At 27.3% G+C, this 21,269-nt stretch overlaps 3 protein-coding genes across 4 annotated transcripts; 2 read left to right on the forward strand and 1 right to left on the reverse strand.

The window, feature by feature from the left end:
- Nucleotides 1-24: 24 nt before the first annotated feature.
- On the forward strand, nucleotides 25-10,691 carry LOC123266320 (guanine nucleotide exchange factor subunit Rich). Of its 2 annotated transcripts, XM_044730528.1 has the most exons (9): nucleotides 25-170; nucleotides 1,549-1,656; nucleotides 2,122-2,958; nucleotides 3,359-3,511; nucleotides 4,425-4,622; nucleotides 4,696-5,265; nucleotides 6,626-7,740; nucleotides 8,101-8,616; nucleotides 9,578-10,691. In XM_044730528.1, exons 1-9 carry the CDS (start codon nucleotides 36-38, stop codon nucleotides 10,029-10,031), a joined length of 4,086 nt encoding a protein of 1,361 aa, XP_044586463.1. In that variant the 5' UTR covers nucleotides 25-35; the 3' UTR covers nucleotides 10,032-10,691. The 2 variants fall into 2 exon arrangements, with proteins under 2 accessions (XP_044586463.1, XP_044586462.1); XM_044730527.1 differs by having other exon boundaries at nucleotides 6,626-8,616.
- A 1,324-nt stretch (nucleotides 10,692-12,015) lies between these two features.
- Nucleotides 12,016-16,738, reverse strand: LOC123266342 (protein shisa-5-like). Its single transcript, XM_044730575.1, has 5 exons — nucleotides 16,554-16,738; nucleotides 16,165-16,324; nucleotides 15,646-15,776; nucleotides 12,988-13,086; nucleotides 12,016-12,357 (listed from the first exon to the last, which is right to left on the reverse strand). The coding sequence occupies exons 1-5, from the start codon at nucleotides 16,612-16,614 to the stop codon at nucleotides 12,263-12,265; spliced, it is 546 nt and encodes a 181-aa protein (XP_044586510.1). The 5' UTR covers nucleotides 16,615-16,738; the 3' UTR covers nucleotides 12,016-12,262.
- A 677-nt stretch (nucleotides 16,739-17,415) lies between these two features.
- Nucleotides 17,416-18,366, forward strand: LOC123266344 (40S ribosomal protein S13). Its single transcript, XM_044730577.1, has 3 exons — nucleotides 17,416-17,535; nucleotides 17,809-17,936; nucleotides 18,025-18,366. The coding sequence occupies exons 1-3, from the start codon at nucleotides 17,513-17,515 to the stop codon at nucleotides 18,327-18,329; spliced, it is 456 nt and encodes a 151-aa protein (XP_044586512.1). The 5' UTR covers nucleotides 17,416-17,512; the 3' UTR covers nucleotides 18,330-18,366.
- The last annotated feature ends 2,903 nt before the right edge of the window (nucleotides 18,367-21,269 follow it).

Here is a 21,269-nt window from a genome sequence, read left to right on the forward strand (position 1 = left end):
TATTAGCAGTGTGAATTAAATTACAATAAATAATCATGTTCTTTCCAATTGGTTGGCCGAGGGTTTTAAACCCGTCTGAACTCAATCAAATAAATGCTATTGTATGTAATAGAGACAAAATTTTGTTTGCTATTTTGACAAGAAATACTTTAGCAATTTGGTATTGTAAAGTAAGTAATTTTTATATTTGTGACATTTTAACATACATTTATTGTTTAGGTTATGAATGATATTGTTAATTGGGAACTGTCAATTTTTTTAATTCTTATAAAAAATAAATTACAGTAAAAAAAAAATGCTTTAAAAAATTTCTATTTGTGATTTTCATATTCAGAATTTTTTTATTGAATTTTTATGACATTAAAGTTAGAAGTCTCTTGAACATTTTTTAATCTTATTTAAAAAACAAATTTTTTTCGAAAAATTATTTTAAAAAAATTGCATTTTTTATTTTTTCTAATTTCTATTATTATTTTATTATGGTTTTTTATTTGCATAACTTTACAGTTTTTTTTTTAAGAAATAAATATTAGATAGATATAAGATAGTAAATTTTTATGAAAATTAATTTAGCAGACATTTTATAATTTTAAGAATTTTTTTAATAAATAAATTATGTCAAAGAAAATGAGAGAAAAAATTAATATTTAGAAAATTAAAAAAATGAAAAATCCAATTTTCTAGAAATAATTTTTCGGAGCAAATTTATTTATTAAAAAAAAAATCAAAAAATTTTCAAGCGACTACTAACTTTAATGTCATTAAATTTTTTTCTTATTTCTATTTAATTGTTATAAAAATTTTAAAAAATTGACAGATGGCTGTTAATTTCAATATCACTAAGGGCCAGTTTTTCAATCCGAGATAAAATTTTATCCGAGATAAAAGTACTGCCATTATGATAAAAAAATAAATAATTCAGCACAGTGATATTGCCAACGAATAATTCTCCTTGAATTCAGTCACTTATTTTGAATTAAAATAAATAAACATTAGCCACATGTCACAGAAATATTCACCTCCAATTGTGACAACTTCCTGATTGTAAATAAATAAAATAAAAAGTAGGAACACGGATGACCCTGAAGGAGATCCCTGTAACTTCCTGCTAATTCTATACCTATGCGCTTGAAATTGCACTTATAATGTTGTTGAGCTCTTCAAGCTCCAAATTACAATTTACGTATTATTTTGAGCTTTGTGAGCTCAAAGAGATAGCTGTTCTATGCTTTTGAGCCCTTCGAGTTCATATCTTGCGTTTGACATATCTATTATTAATTTATAATTGTGTCAATTAATTTAAAATAATTTAAATGACACAATAAGAGGTTATTATTATTTTTATGATATATTTATTTATTTTTATTTAAATAAACGACCAAATTCATGGAGAACTAATTGAGAGCAATATCACGTCGCTGAATTATTTATTTTTTTTTTATTTTATTGGTGGTACTTTTATCTCGGATAAAATTTTATCCCGGATTGAAAAACTGGCCCTAAAATTTCAATCAATTTTAATATTAATTTTTTTTTCATTTAATTTAGCCCTGCGTACCTATTGTTTTTCATAGAAGAACTGAAGATTCAATTGAAAAATATGGTGAAAACTTATTAGTACAATGGAAACCCGATTCCAGTATGCTGACAGTAGCAGTAAGTTAAATAATTTTTAATGATCTATTATTAATATTTAATTACACTGAAATTAGCAGAGACTTGAAAATTTTATCTTTCTTTAAAAATAAACAGTTTAGAAAATTACTTAAAAAAAAAAACTGATTTATTTATTAAAAAAATTTTATCTTTAGAACCTCTAAAAAAATCAAAATTAATTTACCAGATATTGGACCATTTTTAGAATTTTTTAACAAATAAATTACGACAAAAAAAAATGAAAAAAAAAATTGACATGAAGAAATTTTAAAAAATTATAAATGCAATTTTTTAAAAATAATTTGTTGAATAAAAAACCATAAATGTAGTTTTTTATAAATAGTTTTCTAGACCTAATTTATTTTTAAATGAAAATTAAAAAATTGTCGAGAGTCTGCTAATGTTTGTCATAAAAAATTATCAGGTCTCAAAATAATTATTGATAAAAATTCTATTAATTTCCAGACAACAGAAAGTTATTTATTATTTTACCGCTTATCCGACAGCGGAGGAGATAATCATGGTCTATATGAGCAGAAAGATTCCCCAGTGTCTAGTTTGCGTCGTGACAGCGCAGAGCTTTTTATAAAAGAAGTAATCCCATCCTTAGTACTAACATTTGTCATCCCCGTGTGGATAGACGGTGGAATAAGTTCATTAGTATGTATCAGAGATGAGCTAATGGTCGCCACAAAAACGAGTATAATCATAAGACAGCGCTGGGAAGGTTCTGTAAATCGCGACTACTCATTAGACCTAAAAAGAGTTCCTTTTAGTGTTGATCAACAAATTTCAACAGTTGCTGTGCCAATAACCGATAATAATATTTATGTAACAGATATTGAATATTCTCCATTAGTTGGAGGTTTCGCAATCGTTTTAAGTAATGGCAAAGCTGCTTTCTTAACAGCTCAGTCATTGAAATTTGATCCAAATCAAGTACAGGGTATTTGGGCCAAAGATCTAGATGATGCAACATGCGCTGCTGTTAATCACAAATATCGTTTAATTGCATTCGGACGTAAAAATTCTCAAGGAGTTGTTTACTATGTTGATGAGACAACTGGAGGTCTTGAAGTGTCTCACACGCTAAGTTTGTCTTCAAAAGATTATCCAGGAAGACCGGGGAATGTTAAGTGCCTCAGATGGACACCCGATAGCTGCGCTATCGCTTTGGCTTGGGACACTGGAGGCTTGGCTATTTGGAGTACATTCGGAGCACTTTTACTTTGTACTTTAAAATGGGATTATGGCTTACATGTTGATTTAACTCGTGATAATCCGCTGCGTGTTCATACAATGGTATTATTATTATTTTTACTTTTACCGTATTTTAAATGTCTACAATTGGTTCCATGATTCTTGATCCTCTGACAAAATATCCCCGACAAAATATCTTAAATAATTAAATTTTTTAATAAAACAATTCAAAACAATAAAGTTTAAAAAAATTATTAATTTTATTTATTTTTTTTTTTTTCAGTTTTCAAAAATTTTTATTGATATCATATAAATATAATTAAAATAATTATTACAATGTTTATGATTTCTGACCGTTGGTCTCTACTCACATTCAATATATATATTATTTGTTTAATACTAATATTATACTAATAATAATATTTTGTCGGAGGATCAAGACGCCTGACACCCAACAATTAATTTTATTGTAATAATTTATTATTTTTTTTTTATTATTCAGGAATGGTCAGCTGAAGGTTATCAATTATGGATGCTTAGAGAATCTCCAAATAATACAATTAAACAAGAAAATAATGAAGATATAGTTAATCAAGAATGTTCTTTAATTCAATTAGACTTTGTAAAAAGTCCTCTTACAGTAAATCCATGCATGGTAAGATTTTTTATTTATTATTATGGCCATGATTTTTGCCTTAATTTATAAATAACAATTAATGATAAATGGTGGCAAATTTTTTATAAAAATTTTATTAAAATTTGAGTTATTCAACACTTAATTTTCTAAAAAAAAATGGATTTTATAATTGTTTTTTAGAACCAACAAGAAAGCCGTAATTTCAAAATTAAGATTTTTATGATAAAAAAATTTGAATAATTTATTGTTATTCTTAATTTTGGAATAACGCTCAAAATAGTATAAAAAATCATAAGACATTTTTTTAAGAAAATTAAATTTTCTACAACTTTTGTTCTATTACTCTTTTTATAGGACCAATATTTTTATTTTTCTTTAAAAATATACACGTATAAAAAATTATTTAAAAAAAATCTCATTTATAATTTTTTAGTGCTTCTAAACATAGAATTTTTTAAATAAATTTTTCTAATTATAATTTATTTGTCAATTGAAATCAGGATGTTGCAGGCTAAAATGATGTTATGTTTTTTATTCCATTTATTTTAACATACGACGTTTCGTAAAAAAAAAAAAAATTAATAAATACCTTAAAATTTTTTACAATATAAAAACACATAGTCTTTAATTAAAAAATTAAATATGTATTGAGTATTTTAATCCGACATGAAAAATTGTTAATTTATTTATTTTTTTGTAAACACATAGGTGCCTGATGATGTCAGAATAAAACTGACGAAACGTCGCATGTTAAAATAAATGGAATAAAAAAACATAACATCATTTTGGTTTACAACAACCTGATTTAAATTAATTTATAAAAATTTTGACCTGATTAGAGCAATAATATAATTTATTTGTTAAAAAAATTTTCAGGTTTCTCAATTGAGTAGACAATTTAATAATGGTAATTTTTTTTAATAATTTTAAGGGACATCACGGGCATTTATATCTTCAAGGTGAAGATCGTTTGTACCTTAATTTAGGTGGTGTAGTAACAGATACACCAAATTTTCATTTAGGAAATGATATTGTAAATGACTCAACTTGCCAAACATTAGCTGGATCAAAGCAGTGGCTAGTAGTACCAATACCGAGTGTATATAGTGGTTCCAATTGGCCAATTCGAGTGAGGGTTTTAAAATTTTTAAATAATTGGAAAAAACAATTTGTGAAAAAAATATAAATTTTAATTTTTACAGTACACAGCAATTGACAATGAAGGACAGAATATTGCTGTGGCGGGACGTACAGGTTTGGCGCATTATTCTTTATCCTCCCGAAAGTGGAAACTTTTCGGTAATGAGAATCAAGAAAGAGATTTTATAGTAACTGGAGGCCTGCTTTGGCACCGAGGATTCATGATCGCTTCCAGTTACTCTATTGTAGAGGACAAAGATGAGATAAGAATCTATCCCCGAGACACAAGACTGGACAATAATTATGTTAAAAGTGTTCGAATGCCTTCTCAAGTATTACTCGTCAACACAATGAAAGAGAGGCTGGTTATATTTTGTGCTAATGCTCAAGTCAGTATTTTCGACATGACGCTCGAAGGAATTGAAGGTACTGGAAGTATTGAGCTCACCAGAACTCAAATTGTTGACATTAGCGGACTTTGTGTACACCCGGCTTGTGTTGTTAGCGCAACACTGACAACAATACGAGCTGAAACAGCTGGGACTCATCCACACCCAGAGAGTTTGCTTTTGAATGTGTCTGGAAAACTTTTGATGGTACAACGTGAGCATTGTACTGACAATACTGAAGTTGTAAGTTATTTTATTTATATTTGTCTTCTATTATAATTTTTATTTTTATAATAATAATAATCTATATTATTAAGAGAATAAGTAAAATTTTGTGACCAGTGTATTTACATGATAAAATGGGTTTTTATGGTTAAATTTAGTATCGTGGGAAAAGTCTTGACTTGAATTTCTACTTTTTCAAGGTTTTATATCATTCTCACCAATAGTCAATTTATTATGATAAGTATTTAGGCTACATTCGAAAAAATGCTCTATCTCTACATAATTAAGAAATGCCCTTGTATCTCGTGAACTATTGACATTTTTAAAGATATAAGCTTATCCCGATGTTACACTCATTAAGACCTTTCATTTGAGTACCCACATCAATTTTTCATATATTTATATATATTATATATATGTATATATGAAAAATATATAAAAATGCATGTGGGAACTTAAATAAAAGCTCTTAATAAGAATAACATGAGGGTGAGCTTATATTTTTAAAAATGTCAATAGTTAAGAAAATACAGTGCAATGTAACATAATTAAGAAACGACCTTGTATCTTGTGAACTATTGACATTTTTGAAGATCTAAGCTCATCTTGACATTACACTCATCGAGACCTTTCATTTGAGTACCCATATCAATTTTTCATATATTTCATATATTTATATATATTATATATATGTATGGATGAAAAATATATCAAAATGTATGTGGGTATTCAAATGAAAGCTCTTGATGAGTATAACATTAGGATGAGTTTATATTTTTAAAAATGTCAATAGTTAAGAAAATACAGTGCAATGTAACATAATTAAGAAACGACCTTGTATCTTGTGAACTATTGACATTTTTGAAGATCTAAGCTCATCTTGACATTACACTCATCGAGACCTTTCATTTGAGTACCCACATCAATTTTTCATATATTTATATATATTATATATATATATATATATGAATATATAAAAAATATATCAAAAATGCATGTGGGTACTCAAATGAAAGCTCTTGATGAGTGTCACATCGAGATGAGCTTATATCTTTAAAATATATATTATATATATGTATATATGAAAAATATATCAAAAATGCATGTGGGTACTCAAATGAAAGCTCTTGATAAGTGTAAAATAATGATGAGCTTATATCTTTAAAAACGTCAATATTTAAAAAAGTACAATACAATTCAACAAAAGTCTATTTAATAAACCAAAATTTCATTTATTTACATTTCACAAATCACATAAGTCACCTAGTGACTCCAAAGTTGCTTATTATCATTATTAAATTATTAAAAAAAAATTAACATATTCAAAGAGATAAAATTAAATATTTCAATAATACCAACTAATCATATTTAATTCCAGCTATTCACATGTGGAGCTCCAAACGTCCTAGCTTCCTGCGTAGAAAACGTCTGGGTCCCATGGAGATCTCGCCGAGACAAACCTCACCTCACCGAAGCACTGTGGCTCTTTTGCGGCGCCCACGGAATGCGAGTCTGGCTCCCTTTATTCCCCCGCAACCACCAAGATAACGCGCATACATTCATGAGCAAGAGAATAATGCTGCCCTTTCAATTAAAAATCTACCCCCTGGCAATTCTCTTCGAGGACGCAATAATTCTCGGCGCCGAAAATGACACAGTTTTGTACACCTCAGACAGCAACTCGCCTTTCTCATTGCCTTTTAGCCTACTCGAACTAACCAGCCAAGTGTATCTCCACCAAATCCTTCGCCAGTTAATCCACCGCAATCTCGGTTACCACGCCTGGGAAATAGCCCGCTCTTGCGTAGCACTGCCCTATTTTTCCCACTCATTAGAACTATTACTCCACGAAGTCCTCGAAGAAGAAGCCACCAGCAAAGAGCCATTACCCGACGCTCAATTACCTAGTGTTGTAGAATTTATCCGTGAATTTCCCGGCGTCTGGGCCCGAGCTGTAGTCCAGTGTGCTCGCAAAACCGAAATTGCATTATGGCCATATTTATTTTCAATTGCCGGATCACCAAAAAAACTCCTCCAAGATTGTCTACAGCGCCAACAATTAGACACTGCTGCAAGTTATTTAATAATTTTACAAAATTTAGAGCCTTCATCAGTCAGCAGGCAACACGCGACTTTATTATTAGACGCGGCATTAGAACAAGGAAGATGGGAATTATCGCGTGACTTGGTACGATTTCTCCGAGCAATTGATCCAAATGATGTAGAGTCACCGCGAAATTCTTGGGGCGGTTCTGGTAAATTATCCGGTCCGCCTCCAACTCCTTCCGTGTCTCCTCATGAAGAAGATCTTTCTCTAGTTCTTGGAACTATGCAAGTCTCAAGAAGCCGCAGTTACAGTACAACAATTACTCCTAAAGTTCAATTTGATACTAATAAAGATCCTCCTTCTTCAATGCTGGAAAAAACTAGGAATGCTGTAATGCGACGGAAAAAATCTGTCCCAAGTTTTAAGCCCGAAAAAAATAACAATAATACTAATATTAATTCTAATAATCAAGAATCTTCAGCAGAAGAATTTTTTATTGATGTTATTTTACAAAGACATGCAAGAAGATTGCTTTCAGCGCGAAGACTTGCAGACTTAGGACACTTTGCAGCGCGTTTAGATTTTTATTTGGTCAGTTGGTTGGCCAGAGAACGAGAACGTGCTGCTAAAATTGATGATTTTACAATTGCGCTTAAAGCTGCGCATGAAGATTTTTCTTTTCCGTACCCGACTTTGTCTTTAACTAATTTAGAAAAATTAAGACGGCCAAGTCATGTTTTGTCTACTAGGTCTAGATCTAGGTCTGTTGAATATTCGGAGAATGAAACGCAAACTACTACGACTTTTACTAATAATATTAATAATAATAATAATGTGGATTTGCCAGCGGATAGTGGGTATACTAGTTTATCTAGTACGAGGCCTGGAGGAATTTATGGATTAGTGTCACCGGTAGCGAGTCTTGAAACGCAGTTTCCGATTGTGGAGACTAAGTTGACTCCGAGGATTCATCAGGATGCGACGAGTGTGCTGAGTGATACCAGCACGATTTGGAGAGACGATGTGGAATCTGTTGTGGGAACTTGTTGGGTCTCCAGTGATGCTATTGAGCCAGTTGATAACAATTTGAGCTCAATTTCTGGACCGACTAGTCGGGCTCAGGTGCAAGTTAGGTATCTTCTGCAATTGTTCTTGGAGGCTGGGTGTATTGGATGGGCGGCGGTGCTCAGTACTATGCTGAGAGATGCCTCGGCTATGGCGAGGACGATAAGAGCGGCTCATGCTCCTATGCAGACTTTGGATTCTATTGTTAATCTGAGGGATGGGATTCTTACGCTGGCTAAGTGGTCGCAATCTGAGTGGTGAGTTTTGGATTGTTTTTATTGATGGGCAATTTAGTATGATATTTAGACGCATTTGAAAGTTTTCTAGATACTTAATTGGGAAATTAGCTTGTATCTTGGGAAATATTGAGATTTTTAAAGATATAAGCTCATCTTGATGTTAGGCTCTTCGAGAGCTTTCATTTGAGTACCAACATCAATTTTTTATATATTTTATATATTTATATATATTATGTATATGGATATATGAAAAATATATGAAAAATTGATGTGGATACTCAAATGAAAGCTCTTGATGAGTATAACATCGGGATGCGCTTATATCTTTAAAAATGTCGATATTTAAGAAAGTACAGAGCATTTTAACAAATATCTTATGAACTATGGACATTTTTAAAGATATAAGCTCATCCTGACGTTACGCTTATCGAGACCTTTCATTTGAGCACCCACATCAATTTTTCATATATTTTATATACATATATTGTATATATGTATATATGAAAAATATATGAAAAATTGATGTGGGTACTCAAATGAAAGCTCTTGATGAGTGTAACATCGGGGTGAGCTTATATCTTTAAAAAGGTCAATAGTTAAGAAAGTACAGTGCAATTTAACATAATTAAGAAATGACCTTGTATCTTGTGAAATATTGACATTTTTAAAGATATGAGCTCATTTTAACATTACATTCAACGAGACCTTTTATTTGAGTACCCACATCAATTTTTCATATATTTATATATATATATGTATATATCAAAAATATATCAAAAATGCATGTGAGTACTCAAATGAAAGCTCTTGATGAATGTAATATCAGGATGAGTTTATATCTTTAAAAACGTCAATAGTTAAGAAAGTACAGTGCAATTTAACAAAAGTCATTATTTAATAAAGCAAAATTTTAAATATAAAAAAATTTTTGAGCCAAAATTTTCTTATTAATCTAAAACATTTTCCCTTTTATTTTTAGTCTTGGCTACAGATCATTTGTCTCAGGAATTCAAAGCCAGACATCATTGTTAAATCGTTTGATTGTCGTAAAACAGCAGCAACAGCAGCAATTAATCCAACAACAAGAACAGCAGCAACAACAATTGATCCAAGAACAGCAACAGAAGCAGCAAGAACAGCACGTGCGACATCAAACTGAGCATGAGATTATGGAGAGTCCATCATCAAGTCCTGCTCCGTCATTCGGGAGCAATCAACGTGGCAATATTTCACGCTCAAGACACTCATCAGTGAGTCAAGCTTCCTTAACTGTTGCTTCCACAGTTACTGCAGCAACACCAAATACTACCAAGGAAGAAATTAAAGTTGATGAACTATTTCCGGGCACCGGTATCGGCAAAGAGGCTATTCATAATGGCAGTAATGAAAAGTTTGATGATTCTCAGCAACAGTCTAATTGTGTAATCTCGTAAAATATTTTTTTTTTTTTTTTTTTTTTAAATTCAATTACTTTATTTTTTTTTTATTGGACCACAATAATCAGTACCTTATCATTGCTCAATAAATTAAATAAATAAAATTAAATAGTGCAAGTTTTAGCGGCTAACGTGTATGTTGACAGACAATCAAACAATAATTATTATTATTATTATGTATTAGTGTCCCTGACTTTGTATTATAGCAATAACGCAAGATGCATGACTCTAATAAGTAATGTCGATGTTCTTGCGAATTAAAAAGTGACATTTAGTTTTAATATTTCCGTATTGGTCAGAGGCATTATATTATTTTTTATATTAATTACAATTTTTATTTTTTTTTTCTTTAATTTTATTATTAAAAAAAATAATTTTTTTTTAATTCATTAAAAATAAATTTAACAGGGTTCAGTAGATTTATATATATTCAATATATAAATAAAAAAAATTTTTTGTAAGTGTTATGTAAAATTAAAGGCAATGTTAACCGATTGATATTGATTACTTCGCGGGGCAATTGTGTATATATTTAGAGGTCATGTAATGATCGGCTGTCAATATTTAAATTGCTCACTCACTAGTTTTACCAAATGATAAAATAATAAGTAGAAATAATTTATATGTCTTATATTTGTAATAAATAAATTAATTTTATGAAAAAAAAAGGAAGAGATAAAAAATATATTATATACTTAAATATTAACTAATGAATTATAAAATATATTTAATGATATTTTCACACAATTTAATCTCAAAAAGTCATTTTCCTTTTGGTATAAATTTTTTTATACCTTTAATTTATTTTTTTTTTTTTTATAAGTAAGATTTATGATTAGAAAAATATAATTACTGTAATATCATATAATATATAACACAGATATTTTTAAGAATTGAGCATTGTAAAAAATATTAAGTTTTCTACAAATAGCAAAAAATATGTCGAGATATATATTTTTGATAATTATTTTCTGTCGATCAACGGTAGTGAAATTAGGAGAAAATTTGGTAATTATTTACAAGTGGGGTCTACCTTATTTTGTAAAAAATTAACATTTTTTAATTTTTTTTTTATTTTTCAAAATAAAAAATGTAAAAAAAAAAAATAATAATTTTAATAGCTTTTTTGCCTTCAAAAGTTGGAAAAAATTTTGGCTCTCATGTTTTTGTATAAAATTTCTATTTTATCTTTTTTTGATATTTTTTTTTTGAAAAAGTACATAAAAAAACGAACAATTAAAAAAAAAATGAATATCATAATTTTCTAAAAAATTTATAAAATTTTTTGAAAATTTATTAAAATTGTGATAAGGTAAAAGACCCAGTTGTTGACACTGGCCTAGTTATTGACACCTGCAATTTTATTTTAATTAAAAAAAAAAACAAATCAACTCTGATAAATTAGAAAATATAATTTTTTAATTATAAACTTTAAAATAATTAGTTTTTTTGTGAAAATTTCATTTTTTTAATTAGAATAAAATTGCAAGTGTCAAACAACTAGGCCAGTGTCAATAACTGGGTCTTTTACCTTAATCAAATTTTTTTTTTAATTGTTCATTTTTTTGTGTATTTTCAAAAAAAAAAAAATATATCAACAAAATCATGTGAATTAAATTAGCCGACATCTAAAAATTTTTATAATTTTTTTTTGAAAAAATTATGACAAAAGAAATTAAAAAAAAAATTACATTTGTAAAATGATAAGTGCTATTTAAAAAAAATGTTTTTTAGCTCTAATTTAATAAATTAAGCTAAATCAAAAAATCCAAAAATGTCGGCTAACTTTATTATTAAATAAAATCAAATAGAAATTTCGTTTAAAAAAATGAAAATTAAAATGGTTGACGACACTTGTAAATAATTACCCAAAATTTTTATTTTTTTAAATCGAATTTTTATAGACATTTATCACTGTCAAAAATTATTTTTCAAAATATTCAATTAAGAATGGAATAAAAAAAATATTTAAGCCCTTAAATTTACGGAAGAAATGAATCTTTGGATGTAATAATTTTTCCTAGATAAAAAAAGCCGGGTGTATTAGTTATATCAGCAGTAATTGTAACAGTAGTGGATCACTCTTGGCTCCCTATTATATTATCATTATTATCATCTCCGTATGTATTACACTGCTGTTTAATAACCACCACAATGGACATTGTCCGTCACATGATAGGCCAATGATTTATGGTAAAATAATACAAGTTAAATGTAATACGACAATATTACTGCTGTTGATAATTTGGGTTATACGGAGACTGCTTCGCGTAAGGTTCTGCGGAGTAAGGTGGTGGCTGTCCTTGATGTGTCGAAGCTGATACTAAATTAAAAAAAAACATTATCATTATTTCCATTTTTTTATTCCGAAGATCGGTGATTTCATTAATTGAAGAGTTCAGTAATTCAAAGCCAACTTTCCCGATGCAAATTGACGGTAAACTAAATTTTAAATTTCATTAAATTTTAATTTTTACTTATTATCTATTTTCACCACATTATTGTCGGTATGAGCGCTCATACCATCCTTGGGTGAATATATCTAACAATTAAAAATCTTTATTTAATTAAGATTAAGCAAAGATGTTATATTCTTTACTCAGTGAGACTTTTTTCGGCCACCAAAAAAATAACTCGGAAATGCTCAGACCAGGAATTGAACCTGGATCTTTTGGTGGCCGAAAAAAGTCTCACTGAATAAAGAATATAACATTTTTGCTTAATCTTAATTAAATAAAGATTTTTAATTGTTAGATATATTCACCCAAGGATGGTATGAGTGCTCATACCGACAATAATGTGGTGAAAATAGATAATAAGTAAAAATTAAAATTTAAAATTTAGTTTACCGTCAATTTGGATCGGGAAAATTGGCTTTGAATTACTGAACTCTTCAATTATCATTATTATTAAATAAACTTATTTTAATTGATAGTTAGAGATAAAAAATTACCTTGAGGGTTCGAAGCAGGATACGGGGGATAAATAGTGTGAATAGGTTGTTGATTTGGCATTGGATTATTTACCGGTTGATGAATTACCATAACACCTCCTGGAACAGAAAGTGGGAAATTTTTTCTTACCGCCAAATAATTAAAAATCTGAATTATTTTTTTTTAAGTAAATTATATTTTTTATTTATTTTTTAATACACAGATCTATAAAAGTCATAAAAATAAAATGATATTAAATTTAGCATTAATTTGACAATTTTTAACAAACAAATTTTTTCCGGAAAATTATTAAAAAAAAATTTTTTTTTTTTAATTTCTACAAAAATTATTAAATGTAAGCTAAATAAATTTTTAGAAAAATAAAACATGTTTATGCATAAAAATTTATTTTATGACAATTTTTTTCAACAAAAAAATTTTTTCCGGAAAATTATTTTTTTTTAATTTCTACAAAAATTATTAAATGTATGCTAAATAAATTTTTATATTAATAAAACATATTTATTTTATAATTTGAAAATTTTTTTAAATAAACAAATTTTTTCCGGAAAATTATTAAAAAAATTTTTTTTTTTTTAATAATTTATTTGTTACAAAAATTATTAAATATATGCTAAACAAATTGTAATAAAAATCAAACATATTTAAATATAAAAATTTATTTTATAATTATTATCATTATTATTACTGTCATATCTTATCATAAACAAAAAGTGGAATGTATGTTGTTTAAGTCTAGAGTAAAAAATTTGAAATACAAGTAAGTAAACCAGTACTTACAACAACGCTATTATAAAAAATACTGATAGCAATAAGCTAATATAAAAGTTTTTATATCAAAATAGCTAAAAAAGCATTTTGTTCGAGATATATAAGTATCAAACCATTAGGTAACACTGCAATGGTTTTATAAGTAGTTTGTAGTAGTAAATATATAATGTAAAGAGTAATAATAATTAATATTGTACGTTTGTTATAGCACGTAATTTTTAGGAATATATATCAGTACTGAAAAATGGTCTTTAATCTTTAATATATTATAAAGTTTTAAGCATGATCCTCTGAGTGAGACTTGGTGGGTAACGTGATGCACTTAAGCATAACCGGATCCTGAAAAAAAATGACTCATCAGTCTTTCAATACATTTATTATTTTATTTCGAACTCATTGTATTTTAATCGTGTATAGTCGATATTATTTTATTTTTTTTTTTTCTATATAATAGTGTTATAGTTTAAATAGTCATGATAAAATAACGCTGACATAATATTAATGATAATAATAATAATTAAAATAATAAATATCCACGAAATTAACTCCCACTCTTGATTCCAAGAACAACCATTAAAAGCATGAATCTGAGCTGTTCTTTGCTGCTTTTTATTCGCTCTAACATTATATCTTTTAAATTTTAACTTTTGATAACAATACATAATGACTAAGTCTCATAAAATGAAATTTAATTACAATTTTTAAAAATATAATTTGCCATGAATTTGATTTTATTTTACTTAATAATTACTAAAGTTAGCCGAGGTTTTTAATTTTTTTTAATTATTAAGGAAGTTCGAGCATAACTAATGAGTCAAAATAATGTTAAAATTTTTTTTTAATTTTAGTCTTCCCAAAATTCGCAAAAATTCTTTATTTTAATTTAAAATAACTTAAACAATTTAATAATTGATGATTTTTACTTATTTAATAAAGTAAAGTAATAAAATGACTTTGGTATTTATTACTTGCCGGAATAAATAAACAGATTTGACAATAGCGCATTTGATTACACCCATAGCTGAGACGTGGATGAGTGTGTGAGTTAAACATTTCTCTCTCTGTAACTATATTTCTATCCTTTTGTTTTTTCTCAGCTGTTGACGCGATGTTGTCAAATCTTTATTCGAATAAATGGCTGACGATAAACCAGTTACAAACATAAAATTTGACTTTAAATATTTCAAAAATTATATCGGTAATGTATTATTATTAAATTTTTTTTATATTTTGCAATAATCCAAGTTTCTTGTGTATAGTTTTTTATCCGTTAAAGTTGGGAGGTTAATATTGAAAAAAATAATTTGTCTCGACAAAAGTTTGTCCGCCATAAGAGCCCGTGTATAAGGAGATAAAATATGTGATTTTTAAAATTTAATATCTAAGTAACTAAACGGTGAATCTTTTTTAAATTTTGGGATTAGATAAATGACGTATTTATTTATACGTATATTTAATTTCAAAGTTCAAAGTTGGAAATTATTTTTTACATTAGATTCGCTCGAACTTCCTTAAATTAGAACTAAAAAATATTTTTTTAAAATTGCATTTCAAGTTTTTTTTTACAAATGACAAATTTTTTTTGTAATAGTTTTTTCAATAAAAAAAATTCTAAAAATTTTTAGATGTCGGCTAACTTAATTTTCAATTATTCATAACAATAAAATTAGCCGAAATTTTTTATTTTACTTCATTAAATTTAAAGTAAAAAATATTTTTTAAAAATTGCACTTTAAGTTTTTCAAATTTTTTTTACCAATGAAAACTTTTTTTTATTTTGTAATAATTTTTTTTATTAAAAAAAGAACTAAAAATTTTTAGATGTTAATTTTTATCTTATAATAATAAAAATAATATATGAAAAGATGAACAAAGAAAAAACTTACTTCCATAGACGGTTCCGCGGTGGCGTCTTTTGTACCATGGGCAGCAACTGCAGCACAAACAGGAGATGCATAAAACGATGAATGTCACTACGACAATAACTGCGATAATAGCAGGAACGATTATTCCTAGTCTGAAAATTAAATAATAAAAAATTATAAAAAAAAAATAAATAATATAAATCGGGTACAATAATAAAATTAGCCGACATTTTTAATTTTTTTTTCAATAATTAAAACAAAAAATTATTTTAAAAAAATTGCACTTACAATTTTTCAAATGAAATTTTTTTTTTATTTTTTTGTAATAATTTTTTCAATAAAAAAAAATTCTAAAAATATTTAGATGTCGGCTAACTTAATTTTTATAAAAAAATAAAAAAAAATTTCATTTGTAAAACTGTAAGTGCAATTTTTAAAAAATGTTTTTTAGTTTTAATTTAATAAATTAAAAAAAATAAAAAAATGTCGGCTAACTTTATTATTATTATTATTATTGTGAATAATTATGCAGAAACTTACCCAGTTGTCAGGGCAAATTCTTGAGCATCACAGCAATAATAATCTCCATGAGTATTAAAGCAACAATATTCTTTTGAACTGTCGTCGATTAGAGGCTTCGGGCAATGGCTAATTACCTCATCTAAAAAGTTTTTACTTGAACCCAAGGAACAATCCATACCTGTAAAAAACAAGTTCAATAATTAATTGATTGTAAAATTCCAGAAAGTGATAAGTACAAGATAAAAATATAATTGAGATTAGTGTTCATATCACTTTGAATTGGTTGCTTCGACAAAGAGGGGACGTTATACTGGTATAAAAAAAAATAAAATGCGCACAATGGATTTATGAAAAATTGTAGGCAATTATAATGCTTGGAAGTTTTAAGAATTTTAATAATAATTTACCATAAACAGCGGAGGTACTAAAAACAATTACAAGAGTTGTAAGTGTTACAAATGACGTCATCTTGAATGATTTAATCACAAGTTGTTGAGAAATAACGTATATACTGTGCGTATTTATATTTATACGACGCGATGCGTTTCAACAACCACCTTCAACTGCCCACAACTGCTTTTATTATTCTCACTTTCGTTAGCTGCGCGAGTATTCATCGAATGACTGCTGAAAAAAAAATCTGTTGAAGAGGGGATACACACAGCATCACACAAATACATTTTACACTCACTTGGTATCAGATAATTGATAATATTAATAATTTTCTAATAATTCTGATGATTTAACTTGTATTGAAATTGAAATTTTATTTTTTAACAATTTTATTTTATTGTTATTATAAATATTTAATAGTTTTTTTTTTTTATAATACTGAAGTCAGCTGTCATTTGATGATTTTTAGAATTTTTTTTTATAAATAATTTATTACAATAAAAATTTTCTAAAAAATTTCACTTTTAGATTTAAAAAAAATTTATTATTGCTTATTTTTTTTTTTTTTTTAAGTAATTTATTTGTTGTAAAAATCCAAAAAATTGACAGTTGTCAGCTAACTTCAGCTTAATTTTTTTTATTATTTATTACTTTGCACTGACATTTTTCAACATTATTGCCGCCAAAATCAAAAATTTTATGATTAAAGTTTTTTTTTTAATTAAAAAAAAAAAATTATGTATTAAAAATTAATAATAATTAAAAATATCACGACAAAATTTTTTAAAATCTTCCTAAATTTTTTTTTTGTTTAATTTAACTTTTTAAAATAAGTCAGTCGGTTATTTCCAATGAAATATTGAAACAGCCAATCAACATCGTTTGAGCCGCCATCTTGAAAACAGCGCATTCTGTCCTCGGACTACGGATAGCTCGCTCTTTTCTCGAGGAAAATCATCGGACTCGTATCAAGATGGGTCGTATGCACGCACCAGGGTAAATAAATTGTTTTTTAAATAAATATTTAATTATTTATCCATTGAAAAATTTTTTTTGATCATAAATATATTTATTTGTCGAAAAAAATTGTTTATTTGTCCGTGGATTGAAGTCCAAGCGGAGTGATTAAAAAACATAACCTAAAATTCCATGTGCTTGTGACGTTATTAAAATTAAATTTTTAATAAAAATCTTTCAAAGTTAATTAATTACTAGCTTTAAAAAATTAATATGAATTTTTATTAAAAAAAATAATTTTATTTATTACAGAAAGGGAATTTCGCAGTCGGCTTTGCCGTACCGCAGATCTGTACCTACATGGTTAAAACTTACACCGGAGGACTGTAAGGACTTGATTTTTAAACTAGCTAAAAAAGGTCACACCCCATCGCAAATTGGTATGTAATTAATTATTTCTGTAATAATATGAAGCAAATATTTAGTATATAATATTAAGAGCTAATAGTTAATGTTTATTGTGTATAGGTGTTATTCTCCGGGATTCACATGGAGTCGGCCAGGTGCGTTTCCGCACCGGAAACAAAATTTTGAGAATTGTAAAAAGTATGGGCCTTGCCCCGGATCTTCCTGAAGATCTGTATTACTTAATTAAAAAAGCTGTCGCGATTCGCAAACATCTTGAACGCAACAGGAAAGATAAAGACTCTAAATTCCGGCTAATTCTGGTGGAGTCCCGGATCCATCGCCTGGCGCGATATTATAAATCCAAGGGATCTCTTCCACCTTCATGGAAGTACGAGAGTTCAACAGCTAGTGCTCTTGTAGCTTAACTTCTCTTTATATACAATAAAAATTCATTGAAATATATATATTTATTTATTTTTTATTATCAATTAATTTTTTTATTTTAATTATTTATAGTTACTAAAATAATTCTTTTTATTTAATAATTGTCACTCTGACAATTCTCATTAGTTTTTAATCGATTTTTACCACTAAGTTAGATTAAAGAATTAAAATTAAAAAACTATAGTTTTAATAGTTCTTGATGGTCCAGGTAAGTAAAGATTTATTATTTTTATTGATTATCCTATAAATAACAAACATCAGTAAGCAGCAAACAGCTTTTAGTTCAGTTAATAAATTTAAAAATATTTTGATTTAATTTATTTAAAGTTAATGCTAAAAATAAAGTATGGTAATCAAATTACCTGACCTTCCAAAATTTTTTACTTTTATCAATTAAATCATTTTTACCAAATAAATTAGAGTAAGAAAATTTTATTAAAAAAATTCCATTTTTGGAAACTCATAAAAATTATAGATGCAATTTTTTAAAAATAGTTTTCTAGATCTAGGTTATTTCTCAATAAAAATCAAAAAAATTTCGAGTGTGCTAATAACAGTGTCAAAAAAAATTATAAAAATTTTTAAATGTCATTTAATTTAATTTTCATGAATAAAGTCATATTAAAAGCGATTGATGAGCTGACTATAGTCATGATATATATATATATATATATATATATCATTCGTGAGTTACGCATCTTTATCCATCATGCAATTAAACAATTAACAGCATTAAGGTTTAATCTATTTCCTTAAAGAATTATAATAGATATTTAATTTATGACTAGAATTTGAATTTGCGCGCGCAAGCGCGCGCCTGACTGTAGCATTTGCATATATTTTCATACTTATGATATATTCGACCAATCACGTTACGAATAGTTTGATGCCACATACATTTCATCTCAATTTTATATTAGGAATAATCACGTTACGAATAGTTTGATGCCACATACATTTCATCTCAATTTTATATTAGGATAGAATTGAATTTTGCGCCTGAGTATAGCATTTGTCTATATTTTCATGCTTATGATATATTCGACCAATCATGTTACGAATAGTTTGATGCCACATACATTTCATCTCAATTTTATTATGAGATAGTTTGATGCCACATACATTTCATCTCAATTTTATTATGAGATACATTTCATCTCAATTTTATTATGAGATAGAATAAAATAAATCAATAAATAAATTACTTTTTTATTTTCTGTATATTTTCCTTGACAAACGCGCCATCTGTTGTACAATTGATGATAATAAACAATAAAAAAGCAAAAACAATAATTAAAATTATTTTACATTAATGAAAGTCACACGTTCAAGTAAGTTTCATTTAATAACAACTCATTTTTATAATTACACATTGTGAATGAGTATTGGACAAATTAAAAAATGAATCATGTTCTTTGTATTATACAAATTTTAATGTAGTAAAATAATAAATAATTTACTTAGCAGATTTTTGATAGTTTTAAGAATTTTTGTATCGGATAAATTATTATGACATTAAAGTTAGCAGTCATTTGACAATTTTTTAATTTCTTTTAATAAACAAATTTTTTCCGGAAAAATATTTTTAAGAAATTCGATTTTTAATTTTATAAAATTTTTTTTTCTAATTTTTATTTTTGCCATAATTTATTTGTTAAAAAAATTCTTAACATTATTAAGTTTCTGCTGAATTAATGTTTATTAAATTATGGCAAAAAAAAATTTTAAATGCAATTTTTTAAAAACAATTTCTTGGAATAAATTTTTTTGTTGAATATAATTAAAAAATTATTAAGTGCGTCTTGATTTTTTTTTTGTTTAATTTAAGTTTTAAAACAAGTGGGTTTTTTTCAATGAAATATTAAAACAGCCAATCAACATCGCCCGAGTCGCCATCTTGAAAACAGCGCATTCTGTCCTCCGTTACGGGCCAGTGTTGCCAGAAAGTTTATTCTAAAACCCGCCGATGAGCAGCGCTGAAGTAGCCCAAAAGTAGCCCAATCTGCCCAATCGCGGAGGGAAATAAACACCAAATTTTTAAATATCTTACAAAAAAATAAAAATTTAAACTATCAATGATAGAACAAAAATATGGCAGATATTAAAAAAACATAGTAATATTCGCTATGTAAATGTTTACAATGTTAAAGTATAATAATTAAGAATTCAGACTTTGATATTTATCATTTCGTACCTAAAAAATGATCTTATGATATGAAAAAAGTATAAAATAAAGTTAGTAAATTTCTAATATAAGCAACGTTAATATTTACAAAGTAAAATGGTAAATTTTAAACGCGACGCTAAAAATGAAACTATAATTATTGGCTTGCTAGGACTGGTAAAATATATATTTTAAGAGAAGAATTTTTACTGTTTCAAATGTTAAATTCTCCCAGAGTGAGACTCCCCTTCTCCTCATAGTATGGACTATATATTGAAACGACAATTTTTACTGTTTGAAACTGTAATTTTTTAAGATGAAAGAGTCGTTATTTACTATAGTGACAGCTACTTATCACTTATTTTCGATATTTAATTATAAATTGTGGCTTTTACACTTTCTACATTAAATTCTGTAATATTTATATTTTTGCCACCCCGATGTCCGCTTTACTGTTTGAAACTATAAAAATTAACCGGAATTCGAATGAATATTACAATTTACTTTTTCTCCCCTCCGGGCGGAAAGCGTCAATTTTCCGCCCGCTGCGCTAAATGAAAATGCCGCTTTCCGCCTCCGTCGAGGAGAAAATAGTATATTACACACCTAGGGAAGTAAAGTAAGAAATGTCTCAGATCACATGTAATTGTTGTCCGAGGCGAAGCCGAGGTCAACAAACATGTGATCTGAGGCTTTCTTATTTACTTCCCGAGGAGTGTATACTATTTTTTTGTCCGAGGCGGAAAGCGGCTAGCGC

Source organism: Cotesia glomerata, linkage group LG5 (assembly GCF_020080835.1).
Source record: "Cotesia glomerata isolate CgM1 linkage group LG5, MPM_Cglom_v2.3, whole genome shotgun sequence".
Classification (NCBI taxonomy): domain Eukaryota; kingdom Metazoa; phylum Arthropoda; class Insecta; order Hymenoptera; family Braconidae; genus Cotesia; species Cotesia glomerata.